At 48.2% G+C, this 27,722-nt stretch overlaps 1 protein-coding gene across 5 annotated transcripts; it reads right to left on the bottom strand.

The window, feature by feature from the left end:
- On the bottom strand, positions 1–27,019 carry RANGAP1 (Ran GTPase activating protein 1). 5 transcript variants are annotated; one of them, XM_048835080.2, is made up of 17 exons: positions 26,853–27,019; positions 25,722–25,815; positions 24,949–25,103; positions 23,928–24,055; positions 22,906–22,965; positions 22,032–22,211; positions 21,347–21,481; positions 15,193–15,351; positions 14,887–15,000; positions 13,449–13,548; positions 12,458–12,542; positions 11,649–11,811; positions 11,019–11,138; positions 10,519–10,621; positions 8,422–8,510; positions 5,610–5,731; positions 1–806 (listed from the first exon to the last, which is right to left on the bottom strand). In XM_048835080.2, the coding sequence occupies exons 3-17, from the start codon at positions 25,058–25,060 to the stop codon at positions 737–739; spliced, it is 1,740 nt and encodes a 579-aa protein (XP_048691037.1). In that variant the 5' UTR covers positions 25,061–25,103; positions 25,722–25,815; positions 26,853–27,019; the 3' UTR covers positions 1–736. The 5 variants fall into 5 exon arrangements, with proteins under 5 accessions (XP_048691037.1, XP_048691023.1, XP_048691030.1 ...); XM_048835066.2 differs by having other exon boundaries at positions 25,681–25,815; positions 26,853–27,018; XM_048835073.2 differs by lacking the exon at positions 26,853–27,019 and adding an exon at positions 26,713–26,790 and having other exon boundaries at positions 25,681–25,815.
- Between the last annotated feature and the right edge of the window lie 703 nt (positions 27,020–27,722).

The raw sequence follows: 27,722 nt of genomic DNA on the forward strand, positions 1-27,722 counted from the left end.
TTTCTAAACCAAGCCTATTTTAATTGGGAAGTAGGGGTAGGGGAAGGCAGGCTATGGCAATATCACAATGAACAGGCAAAGACCACCAGGGCCAGCCCTACCGCAGGAAGCTCCACTCTAGCATAGCAGGGGATTAGCAGATTAACATACAGATGGGCCACACAGGACCCCTCTCCCAGTTAGATTAGGAATACAAAAGCAGGGGGGAGCATCCCCCTCTCCCAAGCCGGGAGCAGCAGGAGGCGGCTGGGCAATTTGATAACCCTGGAGAAGCAAAACTCCTGCTGCAATTTCCAGGTGCGTGGCCCAGGGCAGCAGGAGATGGAAGCCACAGCACCATGCAAAAGCCCGGCTTGGTGCAGCTGCTGCTGCAGAGAAAGCCCCTGTCCAGCACCCTCTGCAAGACGGTAGCTTGGGCACAACCCCTTCCAGCAGTGTGGCGTTTAATGGGACCCTTGTTCCAATTCATGGAGAGCAATGAAGAGCCCCCGGAGGACTAGTTCTGGCACAGCTGCCTGCCCATTGGAAGAGGGGCCTTCAATTAAAAAATGGAAAAACAAAGTAAAAAAATATCAGCAGGATTCCTCTGCGTTTGTTAAAGTAGAAGGAAGGACGGACATCCCTGTGAGAGACGGACAGCATGTTTCCACGGGTGCCGACATCCTCTCCCGCCAGCTGGCTAAGAGCTCTCGCTGATAAAAGTCCTATGGGGGGGAGGGGCAGAGTTGGGGTCCTACTACAGCTGGTGGAGGGTCTGCAGCAGCATGTGGCGGGCAAAGGAGCAGGAATCCAAAGCACGGCTGGGTCTGGAGAGAGAGGAGAGAAGACAAAAAGCTCATTTAAAAGCTGCCCCCTGACTGCACTTTGACTCACTGAATGCCAGTTCTCCATGAGTTCAGGGGCTCACCGGCACAGTACGGTGCCAGGAACTCAAGAGTCAGCTGGCTGGAGTATTTAGCTGAACGGGATTTCATTCTTATTCAGAGACAGGGTCAGACGAGATATAGGAATCGCTACACTGAATCAGCCTATTGCTCCGTCTAGTCCTGAATCCCACCTCAGGCAGCGGCCAAGGCTAGCTGTTTCAGAGGAAAATACCCCCCCCACACCCAGTGCAGTGCATTGTGTCACACTGTATTATGCAAGTGATCTACTGGTGCCCTGAAGCATGAGGATTGACTGGCCCAAGGTGATGTGTTCCTGAAGAACTTGAATCCAATACCACCAATGAAAAACATTCTGACCAGCTCCCTTCCCCCCGTGATAGAACAGCAATATGTGCCGTGCTCCATCTGAGGGAGACGTGGCTTTCAAATGAAGCCAGAAATGTTGAAATATGGGACTGAGCAGCATTTCCTTGTTGCTAAGCTGTGCAAGTCGAGGTATTTGGCGAGAGACAGGACGCTGTTTTCTCTGCAATCCAATGGACCAAATTCTGCAGCACTGTTAATGGATTGCATCTCCATGCCCTACCCTTCATTCCCATCCTTCCTGCCCCCAACTGGTTCATTGCTGACGATGCTCGCTGATGTACAATTCATTACATGACTTTGGATTATGGATTTTTCACTGTGTTCTCCAGCCAGCCCAGCCCTGCGGGTCTCAGCTATGATGTTATGTGTGGGGCTTAACTTGGAATCTCCTTTCCAGGCCTTGTGCACGAGACAGGAGGGATCTTGAATTAGTGAAGTGAACTGTATCTGAGTTCCCTGAACCTCTGCTGCTCAAGCCTGCACTTCTAAGGCTCCCCCTTCTCTTCAGCTAGATCCTACCTTGGGCTCCCTGCAGCCTGGCTCTACAGAATAGTGAAGGGTGCATGCACTGTACATAATCAGTTTCCTCTTGTGGGGAAAGGAGCTGAGAGAGGCAGCCGCAGACAAACCCCAGCAGAGCAGGGACACACAACAAAATGGTCGGAGCCTGACTGCAGCCAGCTAATGAAGTCTGCAGCAGCTGTGGGGGATGGGAAATCAGAAATTCCAGGCAGAGAACCAGCCCTCAGCACTTCCATCCAAGATGATCAGAGCCACGGCATTCAGGCCCTTTGCAGAGTCAGATGGGCATCGCTTACACTCACTACGCATTTTTTTTTTTTGAGGTTCTTTTACTCAACGATTGTTTCTAGCCTTACAATCTAAAAGGAAAAATTCTGTCACCCTGAGCAAGTTCTGTGGCCAATTCCTCACCCCCAGAGTCCAGAGGGCGCTGGCTACAGGCATTTATAACTTCTCCTACTGAGCGGTAATGGAGCTTGGAGACACAGTACGCAACATCTGATTTGACCGAAGCAGCTCACAGGAACTTTGTAGCTCCACAGCCCATTACAAAAGAGCTGATAGGTTAACAAGGCCAGGCGAGCTGCTTGGATTCATGTACCATGGAAGCTCAGGCCAATGAGCTGAAGGGGCTTACTAGATTCCCAAAGGAAGCTGACCAAGGCTGTTACCTGAGCACTCCAATGAGCAAAAGTTGGCTCTGTAGCGAGCTGGACCAACCCGTTAATTTTGGACAGGAACAGGACAAGCTCCTCAGCATCTGAGCTCCAGGCAAACAGGGGACACAGATGACCTTGGATTACCAAGAGCTTTGGTGAAGCCCTTTGGACACACAAGGTTTGACTGCAGGAGCAGCTGAAGGAACATAGCAAATCACTAGAGAACCCTGCAAAGCTTTCAGCTGCATAGCTCCCGATTCCCTCTAACCCGCACAGCCGGGGCATGAGGTGTTAAGGCAGAGAAAGTAAGCCCTGAAGCAGCAAAAAAGTGCTCTCTTGCCATGTTGCATATCCCCCCTGTATTACCGCCCACCGTAGATTAGCATTGGGAAGGAAGCTTTCACTTGGACAATGGCATGACTTAACTGCTTGACTCTGCAGCTTTGGTACTAGCTTGTTTTTTCCTTTTGCTCTCACCATATGTTAAGACATTTCCTTTGCAAAAGTCCCTAGGCTGTTTTATGATTTGACATTATATCACTGTAAGACACACACATTCCTCCCTCTAGCTTCTTCCCCTCCCCTCCCCACCTCCTCCTCTCCCCCCAGAAAAACCAGACTTCTTCTCTTCCCCATTCTTAAGCAAAGTTGTGCTGCAGCCAATGGCAAAACTCCTGACATCAATGGGGCCACGTTTTCACTCTGGAAGCTCTACCTATCTATACCAAGCCTGTCACTGAGGTACCCAAACATCTAGATCAGTGGTTTTCAACCCACAGCCCACTTACAGCCCTATCAGCATACGGCTGCAGCCCATGTGAGATCCTCAGGGCCATACAGTATGTACGTATGTATATAGTGTGGATGTGGCCACATAATACGGAGAAAGCTGCACATGTGGCCCACAAAGGTAAATTGGTGGAGAACCACTGATCTAAATGCAGCAAAATCATGGCTGCCACTGTGCTTGGTGTGTTATGGGCACAGCTCAGAGAGCAACACATAGGGTTAACTGCTGGCCCACAGCCTAAGAGAGGGGTGTATCCACATCCAGGGCAGAGCGTGCTGTGAATGAACTCCTCAGCGTACGCAGCCACCGGACACTGTCGAGTCGGAGATTAGGCTGGAGGAAGAGCCTGTTAATTGTGCACCTGACTCCACAACAAATCACTAGAAGTGAATGTTACAAGGAGTCCCCAGCGTGGCCCATTGTCCACGTCAGTTTTACTTAGACAGGTTTTTGTCACAGCAGTAGCACAAGGCTGGCAGGTCTGGGATAGGAACACCTCTCCCTTGAATGTTTCGTTTAAATAGTGCAGACGGGTCCAGTGATCTGGGGGCTTGGGGACAGCACAGTTTCCGCTCTTCTTTACTTGGGGAGGGGCTGCTTCAGAGCCAGAAAGGTGGTGAACAGGGCTACAGGTCAGGCTCTGGGGGAAGGAAAGAGAGCTAACAGACAGGACTGCTACGGCAGCTTGTTTATTACATCCTGCCCCCTTCAGCAAGGACTACTACCAGCCCCATTTCCTCATCCTTCCTTTGCGGACTGCAACAACAGCACACAGCACATGTTTGCAGGAGAGATGTGAATAGCTCGCATAGTCTCTCCCCTTTAGGTCAGGAATCAGGAACTCGAGTTTTAGCCTGCCCCACCTCCCCCCCAATCTGCAATACCGCTACAGGAGCCAGGTTTGACCACCCTTTGGCAGCTTCGTATACAGCTACCTCTGCAGCTATAGCCATACTGTCTTTTGCAGGTGGAATGAGCCCCTGAACTGATCTGCAAAGCCAGCTGTCTCCACCTTCATATCTCTGCTGTGACGGCTAGAAGTCAACCAGTTAACTATCAGCCCTTCAGTTCAGCTATTAAGCAAGGCCAGCTATTTATAAGCGTGCACAACCTACAAAAGGCTGCGAAAGGGACACAAACTTTTAAGACAATGTCTTTCTACGCATTTGCATGGTGCCCAGCACAGTGGGATCCTCATCTTCATGAGAGCCTCTGAGTGTTTTGGGAATACACGCAATTAATACTGTGCCTGACCAATTTTAGCTTTACGCCTGCCCAAAGTCTTAGCTTGATTATGGAACTTGTTTAAAAAGATGTCCACTGTTCAGTGCAGACTGAACATGATATAATCAGGTTAAGAAACTCACCAAACTCCCTGACATGGATCCTAAGTGTGTGTTGATTTGGCAAGTCAAAGCCTTTCTGACTCAGTTTCCCTCTCCACTAGAGAAGGGACAGATATGTACAGCAACAGAGTGCGTGGGGACTCATTGGTTTGGTTTTTCTAAGTTCTATTCAAACATTCAGTTTCCACTGTGCTTCCATGGTTGACTTGTTGGGAGTGTGCGGTGGGGGAAGTGGGAGAGAGAATAGCTCTGGAGACCAATGCCCTATCAATCTGTAACTTTGCCCCAGGGCTAAATTTAAGACTTTCCCTTTTAATGATTTTAAAACAACATTTGCATAATTATTAGAAGGAAACTAAAGTTAAAACTGACTTAATCTAAGAAGCATTGCTTTTATCTGCGTTATAAGAAATATTTTTAATATTAAAAAAGAGAATTTTAAAAAAAGGGAACAAGGCTTAACATTTTCACTATTCATGATCTTTAGAGTTCTCTCCAAAGATAATTAACAGACTTGTCAATTTCGTTTTCATTTCCCAGCTCTACCGCCCTATCACAACACTGCAGCGTTCACGCGCAGCTGCAGTGCATGGGAATTCAAGAAGTTTCCTTTGGAACTTGAAGTCATGAAAATTTTAACATTAATCTTGGACGTTACCTTTGTAACGGCCAAGATATACATTTGGGGCTAAATCTGATTCAGCAGTGTCCTTTTAACTCATTAAACTTGTGGCTGGAAACTAGATCCTAGTCTTCCTTTGGGCTGCCTCTGCATAAACGCCAGTTTTAAGACCACCTTTAGAAAGTCAGTTTCCCAGTTCATTCCTCGTGATCAGTGCTTCTTACCTTGTAAGCTTTGAATGTTGGACTAAGCAAGATAGGAACAGCTTTCCTTTAAGCTGTTCGCATTTTTATTCTAGAACCCCTACCCACTAGAGGCTTGAAGGGAAGAGAATGTATTTTTCTTTTTAACTCAACCATATGCAGATGTATCTAACTTCCTGTAGAACAGGACTGCTTGGCAAGGTGCAATACTCACTTTGTCACGAAGGCCAGGAGAACTGGGGCCAGGGATTTGGGGAAATAATCCTGCTGGACCATATGGTTCAGGGTCATCAGAGGGCCATAGAGGCTTGGGACAGCCTTGATCTTTTCTTCACTCTGTCAGATGGGGAAGGACAGAACAATCAGGTACATTGCGACTGCCACACCAAATGCAGTCATCCCTCCATCTAATCCAGCATGCTGTCTGACTGACCAACCTCTATAAAATGCAAGCGAACCTCCACAGAGCAACACACGCAAAAAGGGAGAAGTCTGACTCCAGCTGAGGCTCAGCTTCTGTGGTAAGTCATAGAAAGGACTAGTTCTGGAGATCATCTTAGTTTACATCACAACAGATGCTATGGTTATTCACACAGCTATCGAATTCTTTGCTGGAATTAGCCTTCCCCTCAGCAGCAGGGGGGAGAGCTGGCTCCTGTGTTATACACAGTGGGTTATTTAGGAGATGACCAATCAACCCGAAGGGGAATATCTCAAACAAAAGCATCACAAAGACTCCAGTTTGTTTCAATTATGGCTTGACAGTCTTGTGAGGTGCAAGAAATTTAGACAGAGCACATGCATGTTTCTTCCAGACCTTCCTCTGCACGGACACCCTGCCAGGACCCTTCGTTCAGCTGAGAAGGAAGCCTACAGTTCCTGCTAGATCCAAGGGGGCAGTTATTCCCTCTTGTATGCCCCTCTCTCACCAGGCATGTTGTTTTCAGTCACTCCCAAAATTGATTCTAAGTTTAAAGCCAGAAGGGACCATTAGCTCTCCTAGCCCAACAACTCATTTATCACAGGCCACAGTATTTCACCCAATAGCCCCTGAATGGAGCCCAATAACTTAACTGGCTAAAGCGTGTCTCCCAGAAAGGCCAAGGGTCTTGATCGGAGGACACCAAGAGATGGAGTATCCACCAGTTCCCTTGGGAGTTTGACCTAATGGATAATCACCCTCACTGTTAAATTCAAGCTAGAAACAAGGCGCACTGTCTGTCTCATTTCCAGCCACTGGTTCCTGTTATGCCTCTCGTCACTGAATTTAAGAGCCCCTCCGTGCCCAGTGTTTTCTCCCTATCAAGGTACTTGGACATGTTTCAAGTCTCTTCTCCGTCTTCTTTTTGATAAACTAGGATTGAGCTCTTCAAATTTCTCAATATAAGACACTTTCTCCAGCCCTTGAATAATTTGTGGTTCTTTTCTGCACCCTCTCCAATTTTTAAACACCCTTTTTAAAACGCTGGCACCAGAAGCATACGCAGTATTCCACTGACGGTCTCACCAATGCTGTATACACAAATAAAGTCACCTCCCTACCTCTGCTCCCCCATTGATACAGCAAGGATCACTCTAGCCCTTTTTTGCCACAGCATTGCAGTGGGAGCTCATGTTGAGTTGCTTGTCCACCACAACTCCTCTATCCTGTTCAGGATCACTGCCTTCCAGGATACAGAGTCTGCCCTGCATTCCCTGTTCCTGAGTGGATCCCTTTGCATTTGGTACACTGAAAGTGTGTTTTGTTTGTTTGGCCCTAGCTATTGCTTCAAGTCTAGAGTAAAAAAAGTATGGAAACAGCCTCCCTCTCCACCCCAAACCTGAGCCACAGACAGACATGGATCACAAGCAACAACTGGTCAGCCAAGAGAGAACTTGACTGTTGACACTGCTCCCCAATTCAATTCTCTACTTCGAAGCCCAGCCCCAAGGAAGTTCTACCCTCCAATTCACCTCAGCATATTCAGAGTGATTGCAATCTGATGCAGGACGGGAAAGAAAAAAACCTGTCCACGGAGCAGAAGACTAGAAAACTAGACTGGGCCTCACGGGAGTCGGGGACTGAGGAAGAGAGAACAAAGAGTAGAACATCCAAAGGAAGTGTCTTAGTCCCTAACCCATGTCACAGCTGTGCATTTCCCCAGGTTCAGAGTCATCAGTGAGAACCCCAGAAAGCCACATGATGGAAAAGATGATGCAAGTTTTGTGGCTTTAGGGTATTCCAAGTATTTCTGCTGATTTGTCCAGACTCTTTATTTTCAGATGTTTCCAGTCCTTGAGGCTCCGAGATGCTCCAGATTGATCTATAACGGCAGAACAGCCAGACCACTGAAGCACTACTCTGAGCTTGCCGATGGAGACAACTCCAATCCTCTTTTGGCTCAGCTCATGCTCTAGCCTACGTGCAGGTTCTAATGCGGTCAGCCAACTTGCTGCTGATTCTCAAACACAACAATCCTGCTAACAGGTTTTATTCTGTGCAGCCACATACTGGTGCTCCAGACATTAGCAAGGACACTGGATAGAATGAAACAAAGTTTCAGTCAGATGTCTTTCATTTACTCTTGCTGTGGTCCTTTTAAAACAGAAGATGTGACTAAGTGGCCCTTTTGGATACCAGGGTGATGAATAGATATTTATGAGACTACAACCAGGAGTCTGACAACAGGTAGCTCATAACACTATAAAAGCTTTGTCCAGCAGCAACCCAGTTTGTCTGTATGACCCTTCCTACCTTATACAGATATCTGACCTTGAAAATACAAGCTAGACCAAGTAGAACGGAATTGGGAACAGCTAATCCATGCCCTCCACCCTAATATAATCCCACTCTGGAATTTGTTATCCCTGCAGTTTTCTATTGTCGCCAGGCATTGGGCATACATCAGAGTCTTACTGTTACCATGGAGACAGGAACAAGATTACCCACAATCCAGCAAGCCTTAGCTTTTAAACCAGAAATGTAATCAGAACTCAGCCCACCTCACCCATCACAGCCCACTTTTAACTCCCTCCTGCCCTCTCACCTTGAGCAGACCCATGTGGATCAGTAGGCTAGTGATGAATGCATCAGAATTAAAGGTGGCGGAAATGAAGGCTTTTCTCATCAAGGCATCTAGAGAGAGAAATAAATGTGTGTCAAGCTGAAGTGCACCACGAGATATTGTAGTGACTATTGTTCATTTCACTATTGGATTCAATTACATTCAGCTTATCCGACGCTGCCTCAATCTCCAGTCTACTGCACCAGAACGCCACACAGATAGGGGCGTCAGTGCAGAATTTAGGTCGAGTTTGCCATTGAGTACACGAGGCCTTGACTATTATCAGCTGTTAGATGGACTGTGGGAGGCCACACTCCTTTATATACCCTGTTTGTCTCTGCTGCCAGAGGTTACTGCAGGCCACCAGTGAGTGCTGGGAGTTGAAAGAGATGAGGCAGAGAGAGAGAGCCAAGAAGTCACATGGAGTCCAGTCTTTAGTATGGGGGATGCAAAAAGGCCTAGAGAAGAACTATGGCCGAGGCCAAGAAGTGTTAATTGACCTCAGCCATAGACAATGCAAGGAATGGTCAACCTGGATGCGTTTGGGTAGCACAAAGCCTCACTCTCACTGTAATGGGTTTGACAGTTTGGCTGTGAGCTGGTCTCACTGACCTTTAAAATGACAAGAGCAACAGGCTCCCACGGGACTGTCACCCACTAGGTGTGCATTTGGTTTGGTTTCCAGTGAGGAGGTCTGTGGTTTTCAGAGTTCCACAAGATCAGCCAATTGTGGCTCAGACCCTCGCCCCACTTGGTAACTTCAGGAAAGCGGGGTGGCTGTGGTACCCTGTTCGACATTATTGATTTTTCCATCAGGGAGGGTCAGTCCTCCTTCAGCACACAGACGCCTCACCCTGAAGAAACCATCTCTTGACACTGCCAGACATGACCTGAACTTGCTAGGGAAGGCGAAGAGTATTCAGTTCCAGATGCACGTGCACACTAGTCACATCATGGATGCCAGCCACCCACAGGAGCAGAGGCAGAGATTAGCAGAGGCATGTGAGATCTCCTGCTGACCTCAGAGAAGCTCAGCTGGCCATTTTGGTCATGCTGAACCTCGCAACAGCCTTCAATACAACTGATCACTGGTTGTTGTCTCAGTGACGAGGGACATTATTGGTGTGCACAGAACAGGCCTTTAGTGGTTTCTGTCCTACTTACCCACCAGGAGTCTGTTAATGGCAATAGTGAATTGTGTAAAATCAGTATAACAGACTTTAAAGGGATGCCAGATGGAGGAGCCAAATCCTGAACCCTGTACACAGCTCCAATAAGCAGACTGCATGTAGGTGAATACAGCTGCTGGGGATTTCAGGAAGGAAGGCTGGAGAATTCCCCATCCTCAACCCCGGGGCAGTACACTGAGCATCTTCACACACCTTTTACAGCCACGACAGCAGCCTCAGGGCTACGGAAGCATCCACCACTTCTACAGGAGAGTTTTGCTCAGTGGATTCACACAGTCCACACCCCACCCAAATCTCTTCTCTACTCTACTGTGCACCCGTGCTGTGCTCCACAGCATAGAAAGGGTACATGGTCCCCCTGCACAGCCTCTGTGCCCTGCCCCACAGCTTTCCAGTTCCAGTCCTTTTGGAAAGAGACAATAGATCTAAGACAGTTACTAGTAAAAAGAACACCAAATGGGTGCCCCCTATTTACAATATCCCCAGATATAAGAATAGAGAGGGCACTTTCTATTTACAGTTTCATTAATCTGTGGAACTCGCTGACAGGATATTGAGGCCAAAACCAAAATCTTCCCCCTCCAAAAAATGCCAGGAAAAGTAACACTCACAGCAATACTAATTAAGCTATAAGGGATATTGATCATCATGCTTTGGGGGCATAAACTGATCTGTTGAGGTTTCACACCCTCATTCCCCTCCAAAACAGCACTGCACAATCTGGCACACTACAGAGACAGAACTGTCTTCCTCTGGCTGCCACGGGAGACCGAACTACCAAAAAATGGCATGGTCCAGGGAGGCCATCCCTGGGATCTCTTTAGAAGCCACCGTTGCAAGTTAGGCTTCTTCAGCCCACACCTTTGCATGGAGACACAGACTGCATCACCTGTTGTTTCATGCACTGCTGTTTTCACTGTGGTTTCATCTTTGAACACAGAAGAGATCTTCAAGAGAGCCATAACCACCTTCTCTGTATCAGATGTGTCTGTCTGTAAGAGACAAAAAGCAGGAGCCATTAAATGCATGGCAGAGTGAGGGCAGAAGAGACGCGATTGCTACAGAAGCAACAATGAGCAGTGCAACAATTGCCTCCACCTGGCTGGACATGACAGGAACTGTCGTGGCTGTATCAGGATGCGCGTGGAGGTATAAGTCACGCCATGAAACACAGCTGCTGTGCAGGCACCATATCTGCTTCATAGACATGCAGCTTCAAGTTGAGTGTCTGCCTCCATTCTGTTCATTTGGACAATGGCAAGACCCTAATCCAGGTCATGAGACTCCAGGAAGAGATCATCTCTGGCAGATAAACAATTTATCCCAACACACGTGGTACCAACCATGCCATCTGAAAGCCACACACACAGCAGCCACTGACCCACCTACCTGCTGAGCTATCAGAACAGAGCACTTGGGCCCTAGTCGTAGCAGTTTCTCTGGAGACGGAAAGGCGAGGAATGTGGCAACATCCACAGGAGGAGGAGGAGGAGACACGGGAGTAGAGTCCTGAAACAGAGCAAGTCAGATCCCAGCTTATTCTGCAGAGCACCGGCAGAGCTGTGGGTGCATGAGTGTGTAGGGAAGGGCGATGGACCTGGCACAGCGAGGGTGCCGCATGTCGGTACTTCTCTGCACTGTCAGAGCTTGTGAAGGGGTGGAAAAAGTGAGCCCAGAACCTGAATGGCAGGGGGTGCTGCACTAGCTAAGCTGTGAGGAGAAAGCTTGTACAGAAAACACTGACTATCTGGCTCCAGGCAGGGCTGTCGTGGCTACAGAAAATAATGGAAGAAATAAGATTTTCCTGCTAATTTTCTTCAGATCACCACAGAACATTCCTGAGGTATTGTTCTCCCCCTCTCCTCTCTTACTCCACCCCTGCCCTGACACATCCGTTCAAAGGAGAGGTATGTGAACCCCCACTTGTTCACTACAAGTTCATAATAGCCTCCCCGCATTTCAAACCTCCTTCCCCTACTCCCAATAAGGATTATTGGCTATCCCTCAAAGCACATTTACATGTGAGTCAAGAATCTTCTTAGAAGGCAACGATTCCTGTTCTCCCTGCCCCCTCTCCTGCAGCTGTTGTTGTTCATCCTCTTCGTCCTCCCCTTCGTCATCTTCATCCTCTTCATCCTCCCCTTCGTCATCTTCATCCTCTTCATCCTCCCCTTCGTCATCACTAAGAAGGATTAAGAGGAGAGTTCACCTGGCCTGCAATACAGACTTCCTGGTCATGCATTGACACCTGGGAATCCTTCTCCAGGTCGTTACAAAATGCAATAAGACCCTTCCAAGCCTTAAAACATTAAGCTGACCGGCAGCAAATCACTTCTAGGGCAGTGAGTGTGAGCCTATAGGGACTGCAATGGATTATGGAGCCTGGCATGTTTAGGTCACCTGTTCTAATCTGGCCTCAGACCAGCAGTGACAGATTGCCAAAGGGCTGCCCGATGGGAACCAGTGCGTGAAATGAAGGTGAGAGTCTCAGCCTAGGTCCTAGTGGACAGGTGTCCACAAAACACCAGAGCAGGCAAAAAGTGTGGGCAGAAAGTCAAGAGTAGAGCAAGCCACGAAGACTGTGCTCTCATCTCACCCTTATGGAGCTCCCTCCAGATGAAGGTGTGAAGGACACTGAGGGGGTGGGACTTGCATACATACTGGGGATAGAAATTTTCAGTCTCCAGTCCTGTTAATCCAACACCTCTAAGTAGTGCTAGACCCCATAAAAACAGGAACTCACATGAAACAGATGTAAAAGGCAGACAGCCAGAGCTTTGACTTGAATGGGGAGCAGATCCCTGCCATAGCCTTTTCTCTTGGCCTACCTCAGGGAACCCAGCACATCTGCCATGTTGAAACCTTCAAGAATCTCCTGGACCTGTTCACAGCCTTCTTCCCCCAGAGCATTACCTATGATGCAAGGAGAGAGAAAAGTCAGCTTTGGGGTGGGGAAGAGACAGACACTCACAGATCAGGTGCTGAATTTGTCACGAGAAAAACAAAGTTTAACTAGAATGCTCAACTAAGTCCATAAATCCAACCTCTGGCTGGAAGAATGGCTGCTTGATTTGCATTTCTATAAACACCTTTCACACAAAGCACTTTACAAACTGCTCGGACAGCAGACTTGTCATTAAAATATGTCAGCTGTTTACCAACTCAGACACCACACAAGGGTTTGAGACAAGAAGAACATTGCAGAATCTAATTGCAAGGGAAGTTTGAAGAAGGAAAAATGTAATTAACCAGAAGAGATTTGAGTCTTGGAGACTGAACTCCTTGTACATTTATACAGCTCCTTTCATCTTGGGTGATTCTGAAGCACTTCTCAAATTATATATGTATAATACCATAGAAATGCAGCCACCTCTGGAAGGGAAGGCAAGAACCAACACACGGAGCGGGAAACTGTGACCAAGCACATAGAAGCAGACCTCGATGCAAAACTAATAGCATCATGGGACCTTTAATACCAAGGCAGAGCAGACAGGACCTTGTTTATAAATTCTCATCCTAGAGACACACACAGACGTCTGGAACTCAGATGTATTCACTTCAGGAAGCGACAGGGATCAGCAGGCAGGGTTTGAAACTGTGGCTCAAGAGGTTTAAGTATAACCACTAAAGCCTTGGGGGAAGAGAGAAGAGCTTATTCGTCTAGTTGGTTCAGCTGCTCTCAGCAGGACCAATATTTTATACACACACACACACTTCTGGCAGCAATACAGATATTTCAATCCCACAGGCTTCTTCCCAATGGGTTCTAGAGTTTGTCACGGACTGGATAAGCTTTGATCGAACTTCATGCTCACGTACCATTGAGATCCAGTTTCTCCAACTCAGACTTGTCTTCAGTGGCCTCTGCAATAGTCAGGGCAGCATCTCGTTTGATTTCACAGAAGGACAAGTTCAGTTCCTGAGAAGCAGAGGAGAAGCTGCTTTACAGGAACGCTGTATGCAGATTCTCCATTGTAAACATCAGCTTCGCATGCTCAGAATTGTTTAAGGAATTCTCTCCTTTGGGGCTGGTCTCAGCACAGAGGGAATATATTTTTAAGTTATAAAAAGACTTGGAAGGGACTCAGGCAGTGAGCAAAGACTAAACATCCCTTGAGACATATTGAACGAGATGATCCCCGAGAAGGGATTTAACATTAAACAGCTGAAGGGAATTTGTCCTGGAATGGATTATTTTGGTTTGACATCCTTCTCCCTTCACCTGTTATTTATCCTGGGATCCTTTGACCTGGGAGAAAGAATTGCTGTGTTTTACTTGAACAGGTGTATTCATGAACTAACCCCATGGTTTTTAAAATGTGGACTTCCAGTGGGAACAACACAGGCCTGAGCTACGGGTACTACTACAGAGTGGACCCCTTTTTCAAACTCACAAGGCAAGCTGTTAACTCAACTCTCTGTACGAGATAACCTTGCGTAGCTAATATTGTCTCACTGTTTTCTTGCACTCGCCCATTGGTCTGTATCCATTTGTTGTCTCTTGTTTTCTATGTAGATTGTAAGCTCCTTGAGACAAGGAACAATCTTTCTGTTCTGTGTTTGTACAGTGGTGAGGCCAAAGGAGCCATAGGCATAGACCACAAGCGCTCTGGTAATACTAGTAAATAATAATGCAATGGCTGGAGTTAGAGGGACCCTCTTACCAAACATCTCACAGGTGACTGAGTAAGATACACCCTGGAAAAGGCTGACAGAAATGCTAGTACTGTAGGGACATTGAAATAGTAGGGTATGGTACTGGACAGGAATTGCAGTCAATACAGGGCCCATAGGTGCCAGGATAATACAAATATTAGTGAACTGGGGTCTCATCCAAGATGTGACACGGAGATACAGATACTGCATTTTATGAACATATTGTAGTGGTCACTCATCCTGTACCCCTCCTGATTTATGCTGTCCCATAGTTTAGAACAGTTGCTTCCAAACCCACCCAAGAACCTTGTTAGCAACTTGCAGAGTAGATGAGACAAGTGGCTTTAAATACAATGTTCAACCTTGATCTGAACAGACCGCCACTTAGCTCACGCTGGAGCACTGCCGGCTGTGAGGTATAGTTTCCACAGATCACATCTCTGAGAGCAGCAGTAGGCAGAGCTGTAGAACTTGACAGGCCTGCACTTGGAAGAACCGTGTTTTACAGGGTGGGGCAGGGGAATGGACATAGAACAAGAGAGGGGAAACATACAGGGTATTTTGGGAAGAGATTTGAAGATGGAGCAGCCGAATGTGGTACCTTTAGTTTAGGGAGCCCCTCTTTGACTGCTTCAGCAATGGTGATGGCACCCTTTGAGCGCACCAGGCAGTCCCCAAAGTTGATCACTTCTACCTGTCGGAGAGTCTTCAGAGTCTGCAGAGAGTGAGAGTGTGCGCCCATTAAGACAGAAATTCAGGTGAGGGATAGAGGGAACTTGTACTTGTACTCAAAGAGGAAAGAGCCTCTTCTCCCTCCCTGCTTCACTAGGACATTCAGCCCCAAAGCACAGAAAAGGGGGGGGGAGGGAGCAGAGATAGACACCCAATGCAACTGCTAGTAACTCACCCCTGCCATGGCCACAGCCCCCTTCTCTGTGAAGGTGTTGTCATTCAGATTGATAACCCGCAGCAACGGGTTGGCAGCAAAGGCCTGGGCCAGCGCTGTAATGCCAGGATGGTTGATTCCGTTCTGTGGCATATGGACCTCTTCCAGTGTCCCGATGAGCTAGATTCAGACATGATTAGCCATTAGAAAGAGACACTTCAACACAGGCAGAGACAACCACCATCCCACGGGATTACCTTACAAGTTGCTTCTCTGCCACCCAGAGTGAGTCCACTGCATCTCCCACCAGAACCCCTGCAATCCTTTTAACTGTTACAAATACACCCCTCCCACCCCAGCAGCTATGCCTCCAGTGACAAATCAAGATAGGACCAATGTTTTTATTTGGTGAGTCAGGGCTTAGAACAGGGGTGGTCAAACTTTTTGGCCTGAGGGCCACATCTGGTTGGGAAATTGTATGCAGGGCCATGAATGTAGGGCTGGGGCAGGCGGTTGGGGTGCGGGAGGGAGTGCGGTGTGCAGGAAGGGGCTCAGGGCAAGGGGTGCAGGAGGGATGCGGGGTGCAGGATCTGGCCCAATGCCGCTTACCTGGAGCAGGACTCTGGGGTGGCAGTGACACACAGCGGGGCTAAGACAGGCTCCCTGCTCGCCCTGGCCCCGCGCCGCTCCTGGAAGCGGCCAGCACCATGTCCCTGTGGTGGGGGTGGGGCATGGCCAGAGGGCTCTGTGCACTGCCCTCGCCTGCAGGTACCTCCCCCAAAACTCCCATTGGCCGCGATTCCCCATTCCCTGCCAATAGGAGCTCTGGGGGGCGGTGCCTGCAGGCAAGGGCAGTGCACAGAGCCCTCTGCCCCCACCCAGGGGCAGGAGGGACGTGGTGCTGGCCGCTTCTGGGAGTGTTGTCACAAAGGTGGCAATCCCGCAGGCTGGATTAGGATATTGTTTTCCTTCTGTTCTTTGGCCAGAGATTCTGAGCCTTGGGGCTATAACCCAGAATTGGCTCAAGAAGCTGCTTTCCAGGTCAAGGCACATGACCACTTGGCAGAATCAAAATCTTTTGCTTGTTTTAGTTCTGCTTCTGGCCCTTCTGGTCGCAAAGGAAACCCTCCAAAATGGGAATCAGTGCAGTATGGCATATACAATATATAACATGAAAATAAGACTATAGCCCACACAAGTCTAAGTGCTTTGCTATATGGGAAAAAAAACAAACCTGTCATTGTTTTAGGGATTGCAGGCAGGTTTAGCACTGTTATATGTGCAGAATTCTCATTTATATAACGCCATTAGGTGTGTGTACAAAAATGTAAGACAGGCCTAGGAAGATACTTATATAGTATCCAAAGATAGAGAGCCTCGTTTATTTGTAGTTGTTAAACAGCCAGGATCATATCTACCCATTTATATGCAACAATACATAGATTGATGGGGTCACCAATAAGTGGATTCTGCAACACTATTGCTTGCACATTTGACAGCATACAAGATAATTAAAGTCACAGGTGTGGAAAATGTACATTTGAAAGACATGAGCCAGAGAAATAAGTTCCTACAACTCCTGTTGCCTTGGATGGGAGTTATCTGGTGAGCAGCTATGGTGGGTGGGAGCCAAGAAGGTATTTCAGCACTTAAGTCCAGGTTTTGGCACCACTGTGGTCCACAAAACTCCTGCTGAACCATATAGGTGCCTAAACTCACCCAGTGAATGTGTTTTTCAGAGTCCCTCTGCACCTATGTTCCTATCTCTGGGCACACGCGCTGCTGTCTCCCTCTAGGCAGACACGTAACTCCTGCCTAAGCCCCCCGGTTCGTGAATCACTCTGGAAGACAGGCATTTGGCTCCTAAAGTCAGGTGAAGGGCCTACCAGATCCGCTCCCATTCCAAGTCTGGAGGAGGTGGTACCCACCGTATAAAACTTTTAGCTCAGTGGTTAGAGCACTCGCCTGGGATGTGGGAGACCCCTGTTCAAATCCTCTTAGCTCACTGGTTACAGCTCTCTTCTAAGCAATATTCTGATACGGGGCTTCCTCAGTCTCTCCCATTGAAGCAGTTGCACTCTTGATAAATAATGGGAGAGTGAATACAGCAGGGGGACTGGACCCAGCGTCTCCCACCTCCCAAGTGGATGTCTAAACCACTGGACTACAGTCAGTCATTCTCACTCATGTACTTGCTCTCTCTGACCCAATGACTGTTTAAGTACTTAATCACAGAGAGAACGGGCAACAGTGGGAATGACTCTATAGTCCAGTGGTCAGGACACCCACATGGGAGGCCCCAAGTTCAGTCCCCCTGCTCCTATCATTCTCCCATTATTTATCCAGAGTGCAACAGCTTTAACAGGAGAGACTGAGGGAGCCCCACATCAGAATACCCCCAGCTCAGTGGTTAGAACACTCGGAGATGATTTAAACAGGGGTCTCCCATTTTGCTCCCTCTCTGGCAGGTCAGTGCTCTAACCCCCGAACTAACAATTATGAGATGGGCCCAGCATCACCACCCTGTTTTGTGCAGCACAGGCATTTAACTCATTCTTGCAAGAAAACGCCTTAGATGCTTGTCTACAGGTATTGAGTTCCCATTGACTGTATGCTAAGCAGAGCTAGGCACCTCCCTGCAGCCTGGACTTAGGTGCCTATTTCTAAGACATGGGTAAGACTTAGCATATACCCCTCTTCTTGACATCTCCTGTTAGCTAGCTTAGGTGGCTGCTCACCCAGCATGCTGGCTTTGGTGGAACAAGGTAGGGGAGGTGTCATAAATATAAAGGGAAGGGTAAACCCCTTTGAAATCCCTCCTGGCCAGGGGAAAGCTCCTCTCACCTGTAAAGGGTTAAGAAGCTAAAGGTAACCTCGCTGGCACCTGACCAAAATGACCAATGAGGAGACAAGATACTTTCAAAAGCTGGGAGGAGGGAGAGAAACAAAGGGTCTGTGTGTCTGTCTATATGCTGGTTTCTGCCGGGGATAGACCAGGAATGGAGTCTTAGAACTTTTAGTAAGTAATCTAGCTAGGTATGTGTTAGATTATGATTTCTTTAAATGGCTGAGAAAAGAATTGTGCTGAATAGAATAACTATTTCTGTCTGTGTATCTTTTTTGTAACTTAAGGATTTGCCTGGAGGGGTTCTCTATGTTTTTGAATCTAATTACCCTGTAAGATATCTACCATCCTGATTTTACAGGGGGAGTTTCTTTATTTCTATTTACTTCTATTTTTATTAAAAGTCTTCTTGTAAGAAAACTGAATGCTTTTTCATTGTTCTCAGATCCAAGGGTTTGGGTCTGTGGTCACCTATGCAAATTGGTGAGGCTTTTTATCCAACATTTCCCAGGAAAGGGGGGGTGCAAGAGTTGGGAGGATTGTTCATTGTTCTTAAGATCCAAGGGTCTGGGTCTGTAGTCACCTAGGCAAATTGGTGAGGCTTTTTACCAAACCTTGTCCAGGAAGTGGGGTGCAAGGTTTTGGGAAGTATTTTGGGGGGAAAGACACATCCAAACAGCTCTTCCCCAGTAACCAATATTAGTTTGGTGGTGGTAGCGGCCAATCCAAGGACAACGGGTGGAATATTTTGTACCTTGGGGAAGTTTTGACCTAAGCTGGTAAAGATAAGCTTAGGAGGTTTTTCATGCAGGTCCCCACATCTGTACCCTAGAGTTCAGAGTGGGGGAGGAACCTTGACAGGAGGTAATAGCTTTTATTGGGCCAACTTCTGCTGGTGAGAGAGACAAGCTTTCCTGCCACATGGAGCTCTTCTTCAGGGCTTGGAAAGGTACTCCCAGCGTCACAGCAAAATGCAAGGGGGAACAGATAGTTTAGGGTAAGTAGTTAGCACATATTCTAAAGGGACCATTCAAGGCAGAGTGACCCATTAACACCTCTGCAGCCAGAGGACAAGAAGAGGGCATTAGTGGGTTGCAGATGGTTGTAATAAGCCACAAATCCAATGTCTGTTCAGTCCCTGATTTTTAGTGTCTAGCAGAGTAATGAGTTTAAGCTCCCAGGCTCAACTTTTGAAAGTGCTGTACACCTTTGAGGATGAGGACTGATAGATCAGATATAGAGTGATTGTTTTGTGAAAAGTGTTCACCTACAACTGATATGGTGTTTTTGTCTTATTTTCCTGTGAGAGTTCATTCGAGAGCATAGTGATTGTCTGGTTTCACCCACATAGTTATTGGGGCATTTAGTGCACTGGATGAGTTACACCACATGTTGGGATAGGCATATGTAGGACCCCTTGAAAGGTGTGTTGTGGGGGGGAAAACGATCACTGTAGCAGCGGATATATGTCTGCAGGTTTTGCATCTGTTGTTCTGGCAGGGTCTAGAGCTGCTCTGAGTTGGCGTAGTGCTGGTCTGTGGGGAGCTTGCTTCTGATGAGCTTGAGGGTGGTATTTGGAAGCCAGAGGAAGGGATTCAAGAAAAAAAGATTTCTTTCAGGATGGATCCCCATTGAGTATGGGTTGTAACTATCTGATACTCCATAGGAGTTCCAGTGTGGGGCGATGGGTGACAACTAGCAGTGTGCAGTCAGAAGGGATTTTATTTCTGTATTGAAGCACATTCTCTTGGGCTATTTGGGTGGCCCAATCCAAGCTTCAGTCTCCTTCTCTGGTGAAGTGTTGTTGTTTGGTGAAGGCGGTTTTGAGTGTATAAGTTGTATATCCCAGACTTCTTCCTCAGAGCACATTTTGTGGTATCTACAGCCAGGCACGCTGAGAACAGATTTCTAGGTGTGTTTGGGGTGGTTGCTGGATCTATTAAGTTAGGTTTGCTGATGTGCGGGTTTTTTGTATATGGTTGTCCGTAGGGTTGCATTGCTCAAGCTGATTAGCATCAACTTCCTGGACGTACGTACGTACGTACGTGTGTGTGAGAGATAGACGGGGGGTGGTTGTTGAAGTTATGATGGAAATTTATGAGGGAGTTTAAGCCCTCTGTCCAGAGGATGAAAATATTAAAATATCTCATCAGCGGTTTCATGGTGCATTTACTTTTGTGGATCACATTCTCAGGCACCTCGCTCTCCCCTTGTAGGGAGTCTAGGCAACTCATTCGGTTTTGTGGAATGCTGTGTTGTTCCTGTAACTTTCTAGGTGCAGTGACACAGTGTTGCGACACCTAGTCCCTTCATGGATACCACCCCTACTTAGTGCTCATGGCTGAAGGAAACAGGACGAAGATAGACATTCTCTGCCTAGAAGAGCTTTCGGATGGCAGCCAGTCTCTCTCAGGATAACTTCACCCTTTAAGAATGTATATCAAATTTCCATGCACTGAATTTAAATCCTTATTTTTTGCCAGACCTGTATATAATCATTTTAAGTCTTTTTATCTGAAAAAGCACACGGTGTTCCGAGATCTGGCACAAAGAATTTAGGAAATGGAGGTCACAGGAGGAAAGAGGGAGGCAATGTAAAGTTTGTTGGTGAGGAAACACGGAGACTCCTGGTCACTTAGTCCCCCAAAACTACCACAAATCTAAACCAAATTCGAGTCTCATTCATTCTTGCTGGATAGAAAGGTGGGCATGGGACAGCCTGATTTCCATTGCCCAACCCAAATGCAGCACTAGCAGCTTGATCAGACAAAGGGCTAAGGGAAAAAATGAGACACCAGTTGGTAGTGTCCCCTGCAGGAGATTTGCGGAACATAGATAAAAGCAAAGGGCCAGCTATCATAGCGATTAGAGATAGAGATCTACCTGGTCATCTGGCCCACCCCCTCCCAGGGCCAGATTATCTCCAACTGCATCACTTGTTCTGTACAGTATTAAGTTACTCAAGCAATACATCACTTCACCTAACAGTTAGCAGGTTATAGTGTGGAGTAGTCACTCATCCTGGAAACGAATCCTGTTTCTGTACTCGGTCTTGTCCCATTATTCTCAGTTATGCCCCCTTTAACCAAGGCTTCTCCTTTTCTTGGTGTTAACATCCTCAAATGGTTGACTGTTTCAGCAGCATACAGAGTGCTGTGGTAAAAATGAACTGAGGGCCAGTACCTTATGCACACCCTTCTCCTCAGTGCACACTTCTTTAGCATATGTGTCTGGATATACACTGCTCCCCCATCGCTACCAGAACCAGTGCCCACATACATCTGACACACCTATACCTCCTCTGTGAGGAAGTCCTACTTTGGAGCTTACCCCAAATGCCTCAGCCAGTGCAGTGGCACCATCATTCTCCAGACGGTTCCTGCCAGCCACGAATACTTTCAAAGACAGAGGTTTGCCCACGGCACTTGATTTCCTGTGACACTCTTTCAGGGCAGCTGCCAAGATCTAGAGACAACATTAACAGCTTTACATTACTATAGCATCTCTCCTCCTGGAGGATCCCAGAAATGTTTTATGAATTGGATATATAGGAAGCATTTAGGACACCACTGAAGTGAAGCTGCTTCTAGTGTGGGACACAGGAACCATTCTACACCACCACAATTATGCAATATTAACAGTGTAGTCACACTTGAAACTATAGAGGGAATTTTACAGCACAAAAATACAACAGTCTAAACTCAAACTTGGGTAAACAACCCCTGGCTCTTTAGTGACCATGAATTGTCAAGGCCTTGGTTTTACACTTCAAAAGAACAGCCTCAGGCACCTGTTCAGACAGAAGAACATCAGAATTCTCTTGATGGGGAACTCTCCCATCCAGATATTAGGATAGCCCAACTCTGCTCATCTTGGACACTTCATGAGATCAGTCTGAAGTATGATAGTAATCAAGACAACAAACAAAGGGGGAGGTTGGAACCCAAGGTCCCCTGCACCCAGTCTTTATGAGATAACCAATGCAAGCGAGCTGGGACTGAGAAGTGTCACTTACCTTGCCTCCTCCAATGCCCATGCCACAGTTGTTCAGCTTGAGCTCCTGCAAAGTGAAGCAGGCAGGACTCTTCAGCAGTGCCTCAAAGCCACGCACGCCATCCGGCCCAAAGGCATTGTCACTCAGGTCCAGCTCCACCAGCTGGGAACCTGCGGTGATAAGGGCCTCCCCCAGGGCAGTCTGTGAGGAGACAAGGGATTTGGTTTTTAGTAACAGTTCCACAGGCCCATTTAGATCACTACCCAATGCTTCAGAAGAGCTGCCCCCCCCCCGCATTATGCAGTGCTGCACGAGGGAGAGGGAATCTTTTCTGATAGACAAGACAGTTAGTTTGGGCCCTGAAGCATGGGATTCAACTGTTAGTTGAATGTGCACAGCTCTAAGTATTAGATACCATGAAGTTATCCAGGCCTTTTTAAAAGAAGGCAACAGGAGCCATACACATTTCAGTGACCTGCCCAAGCACCAAGTTTCACAGATCCAAATATATGCTATTTTAAGATTACAGAAGCCAACTCCTGATTCACCCCAGAATCATTCCAATTTGCTGAGGGTATCCTTTTATTCTGGAGTCCTCGTTTCCTGCCCTGCCAATCAGATGGCCATACTGCTGATCCTCCTCCAGGGAAGAGCTGCTTTACTGATCAGACAGAAGGTGCTTATGCTATCGCTTCTTCCCCTCATCCCAGAGGCTGAGGGAGAGGGAAAGCCATACATGCCCATGCTTTATCGGAAAGGTTATGTCTGTCTTTGGGTCTCTGACAACACATGTATCCATGGAAAGGATGGATAGTTTTAAGTGTAAACATATGGAGCAAGAGGAGATTAGAGTAATCACAAATCTGAAACTTTAATCCCCAGTTCTCCCACTTACCAGAGCAAAAGGGATCTCAGACCTCAATCTCCCTGTGAACATGTCACTCCAGTGACACCTCTAAAAAGAGACAGATGGAAAGATGACTGTCAAATATCAGAAGCACACACAAATGTCCTCTAGCCCCCAGCACTTGACAGGGGACATGATATATTTACAATTTACACTTCTCTTGGGCCTGTCACCTAATTATGCCAAAGAGCTACACAAACTATATAATTCACTTCACTCACCAAGGAAACACAGTCATTTCTGGGGTAGAATTCATCGGCTGTTTAATAGTGCACATCAACAACACACAAGAACTGAGGACATAAGTGAAGATTACCATACCCAGAGAAAACTGAAGGATGCAGAATGAGAATTTCATCAGGATAGGGAGCCTAAACTTATGAGAAGGGCCATGGAAACCTCAGTGACCTCAAGCGGTCAAGGCTTCAGATTTAGGTTTCATTCAGAAGATAGCATTTCCAGTGGCACAGTACCCACCCACCTCAATGCTACGCTAGAATACTGGATAAATAATTCAAGGGGTAGAAAATATTGTGGTGAACCTCCATCACCATTTCCTGCAGCACTCTGGGCTTTGCTTTGAAGTATCCTACCCAAGCAGGAGATCTGACTCTGCAAGATCTGATGAGATCACAGCCCTAAGTGGCCACACTACATTACTGGAGCGCTCCCTTCTGATTTACAGAGGCTTACCCTGGTGCGAGTCCTCTCTCATGGCTTTCTTGCCTCAGCCATGGAGAGCTGCCAAAGGCTGAAATGCAGCATTTCAGCAAATGCTACTCACAGGGCTGTTAAGCCAAGTTATGAGGTCCTGAGGGTTTGCCACCACTTATTCATACACAGGCCTAGTTTCCTGAGTCTATTCTTATATGCTGGTGGGACAAGGAATTTGAAGTTTGTATTGCTCCTGCAGGGACCTGTCCTGGGTCAGTGCTCAAAAACAGACAGGCCTTCAGCATCTCATCAATATATCCTCCCTTCCCCTTCAGTACTCTACTAAAAGATCTCACCTTGAGCTCAGCTTTCTTCTCCAAGGCTTTGGCAATGACCTTTGCTGCCTCCACACCCACGGTGTTGCCTTCCAGGCGCAGGGCTTCCAAGCCATCAAATTCCTCAATTTCCTTAGACACCTCTTTGGCTGCACAAAGCAAGCAGAGCCTTACTCTCCTCATTTCTAACCTAAGTCACCTTAGGTTCCATTCAAGGGCAGGTTGCAGAGTCTCTCTTTCCATCACTACTCATTATTCCCCAGCCTCTAGGTCTTTTACTCGTAACTAATGTGGTTTTGCACTACCAAGGAAGGGTAAGGAAAGCATCGCCATGCAAACTAGTAGGAAAAGTCAGTCATGGGTTTGAGAACAACCTACTTCCAGGTGTGATTCAGGGATTTATTCCCCCACCCGCCACAGCAAGACAAAGACATCACTGCCCCAGCCAGTTCTTTATCCTAAAAAGAGATGTGCGGGAGGAAGAGCACCCCAGGCAAACAACAACAAGCCTATCTAGGACTGAGACAGGAACTGAGGCACTCTATCCTAGGGCAAGGGGGATTGCGGAAGCAGGCAGGGGAGACTAACCAATCCACCTGCATGGAGCTTGTAAAGTCTTGCTAGTCTCCCTGGGCATTTCAATCATTCCGAGTTTTACTAGGCTTCCTGAAGCATTTAGAGTAGGAGGAAAGTCTCTTGCCTCCAGCAATTTAAAGCATCAGTGTATGTATTAGAAGGACAAGAGTCACTCCCAGAACAAAATCAACACTTTTAAGTCAGGGAGAGTCAAAACCAGTTTCTCCAGTTGTAGCAGTGACGCTGTGCTAGTGTGGTGGGGAGAGGTTGCTTCTCTATCAGAAGTCCCCATTTCTCAGATGGCTGACCCTTGTGTCCCCCTGCCACATTACATAGACTCTCACATACTGGAGTTAGCTGTGTCCAGACACCTTTAGTTAGGAAGAGGTTCATGACACACAGCTCTGGGATGGCACTGACATGTACCCAGGTGAAACACTGCCCCAACATAAGAGTTTTCTCTTACCATCTTCGGCGGTATTGAGTTTCAGGCTCTTGCCTTTGAAGCTCAGCTGCCCTCCGCCCACTTGGGCTTTGGCAAGTGACTCTGCTAGCTTAGTAATGTCCTCAGATGCCATTTTCTCCACTTCACCAACCTCCAAGAACTGTCCAGGGAGTACACTGTCAAGATAAAAACAAACAACAAAAAAACTTTGACTTGAAGAAACACAGTTTTAATCTGTATTACAAATAGCATCTCAGGTTATCAACACTGATTTTTTAGAAATCTAGTTGACTGAGCTATTAAAAAAACCCAAACAGTAACAATCATGACAGTGAGACTAGATTGGTCAGTTTCAGATTCTGAAAGCCTGTTGCAGGGAAAGGTTTAGATTTTAATCTAGTCATTACTGCTAATCAACACAACTAAACTGGGCACCTGAACTACCTGACAACATCTCATAAGAAAGGACTCTGTTTGCAATACTGTTAGAACTGCAAAATAGTATTCTTTTCTCCCCAAAATCATGGCCTTTAAACACAAGCCATGATCCAGTCCTGCGAGTTTCCCCTCCTCTGCAAGCTGAGCCAGAGTTAAACACAACTGTTTTTTCTTTTCATTTAAATCCTGGCTGGTACTCACGTGTCAGCACAGTACTAGAATCAGATTTGGTTACTGAATGGCTACCACAGAGACAGTATGGGTGCAGGACACAAGAGCAAGGACAGTGTACATTTTAATTTACTAGTATTTTACCCAGTCTAGTTGTAACTGTAACAAGCAAAGGGATTTTCCACCTCTTTCCCTGAGAGACTGTTCCACAGCCTGACACATCTGGTAAATTTTGCAGACAGTGCAAGATTTCCCTTTGGTTGATTCATTCTTCTGATCCTGGTTGGAAACGTAAAGCACTCGGTAATTACACACCATGTTTTAGTGGATTCTCAGGCCACCCATTAACCAAAGCTGAGCTAAATGATCTCAGAAGCGTCTCTCTCTCAGGCTACGGCTACACTACAGCAGCTACCGTGGTGCAGAGGCACTGTAGCCCTGCTGCTTTCGCACTTCTGGTGAAGATGCTCTAAAAGCCGATGGGTCCTGCCTCCCTGAGAGGCGGTACCTATGTCAGTGAGAGAAGCTCTCCCACCAACATAAGGCAGTCCACATTGGCGTTTAGGGTGATATAATTAATCTCAGGTGTGGATTATTCACACCCCAGAGCGACGCAAGTAACACTGAAGTAATTTGCAGTGCAGACATAGCAGCACTAACAGAAGTTGATCTGCGAGTAGATATTACCTCGCCCCCCCCAATATCCTGGGACCGACAGGGCAACAACACCACAGGTAGCTGTTTGTCCATCTGCCCGCTGTGTCAGGCACTTCAACCCCCTGATCGTTCCTCCCGCTGCCCTCCTCCCAGCGCTGCCCATCACGCGGCGGCTCGCGGCTCCCCGGGGAGCCGGCCAGAGCACAGCCCACCGGGGAGGATGTAACGGGGAGAGGCCGGGCTCGCTCTGTGACGCGACAGCCCTGCCTACGCAGCGCACCGGGGCTCGCCGGCCGGCCGGCTCGCGGAGCCCCGGGGAGGCGGCAGGCACAAGAGCAGGGCGGCTTAAGTTGTGCAGCGCAGCGAGAGAGAGAGAAACGAGCGGGGGTGCGGAGCCAGGGGCGCGCCTCCCGCAGCACACGCGACCCGCCGCACGGGGCGCCCCCCGCCCCGGGGCAGCAAGAGGTTGCCGGGGCGGGGGGGGGGACACACCCGCCCCCTCCCCCAGCAGCTGTTTACCCGGGGAAACCCCGCAGGCGCACGCGACAGGGCAGGGGCCGGCGGAGATCGGGCTGGCGACGCGTCAGGAGCCGCCCACCCCCCGTCAACTTCCGGCCGACCCTACAATAAACAAGCCGCGCGGCCCCGGGCCCGCTCACCTGCGCGCGGTGCCGCCGTACGTGGGTCAGACGCGCCAGGCTCTGGCCCGTCACGCGGAGGACGATGGCGCAGGGGGAGGCGGAGGATTTCAAACCCGGCAGTTTCGTTTTCCCGGCTCTGATTCGCTCGCCCGGCCGCCGCAGCGGCGCGGGCGCCGGCCCTTCCCCGCGGGGCACGCTGGGAACTGTGGTTCCCCTGGAGACCCTGGCGAGGTTCGCCGCGCGCTCGGAAAGACTACGAGTCCCGTGGTGCCCCGCGCGGGGTCTCGCTGTGCCGCGAGGCGTACCGGGAATTGGAGTTCCACAAAAGAAGAGCGAGGCCTTGCGGTGGGGGAGCTGTGCGCGTGGACTGTGGTTCCCAGGGTGCCTCGCGCACCGCCAGCCTCTCAAAGAGGTGTGGGGGGTAGGCGAGGATGGGTGCAGAGCTGGAGGTTAGAGGCCTGGCAAGCTGGGGCACGCGAGCGCTGCCAGGCTCTGGACCGCAGCCCCTAGACTAGAGAGTGGACCGAAATGGCAGAGTCAGCCTCTGTGCGGGCCCAGGGCCAGGAGGCAGTTTTTGTTCAAAGTTGGTAACAACTTTTTCTAAGCCCGTGTGAACCTGCTGCTTTCACACCTGGTGGTTGCCAACCCTGAGCTTTGATGTTCAGACCCTGCAGCTCGCAACCACGGCTGCCAAAGTTCACCAGAAACGTTTGGTATGCACACAGTGCGTGCGTGAACTTGTCAGCGCAATCAAACGCTTCGATGTAATTAATGAGAGAGACCAGTGGTGAGGCAATATCTTTTATTGGACCAATGTCTGGTGGTGAGAGAGACCAGCATTCAAGCTAACACGGTGACCTGAAGAAGAGCACTGTGTAGTTCAAAAGC

Source organism: Caretta caretta, chromosome 1 (assembly GCF_965140235.1).
Source record: "Caretta caretta isolate rCarCar2 chromosome 1, rCarCar1.hap1, whole genome shotgun sequence".
Classification (NCBI taxonomy): domain Eukaryota; kingdom Metazoa; phylum Chordata; order Testudines; family Cheloniidae; genus Caretta; species Caretta caretta.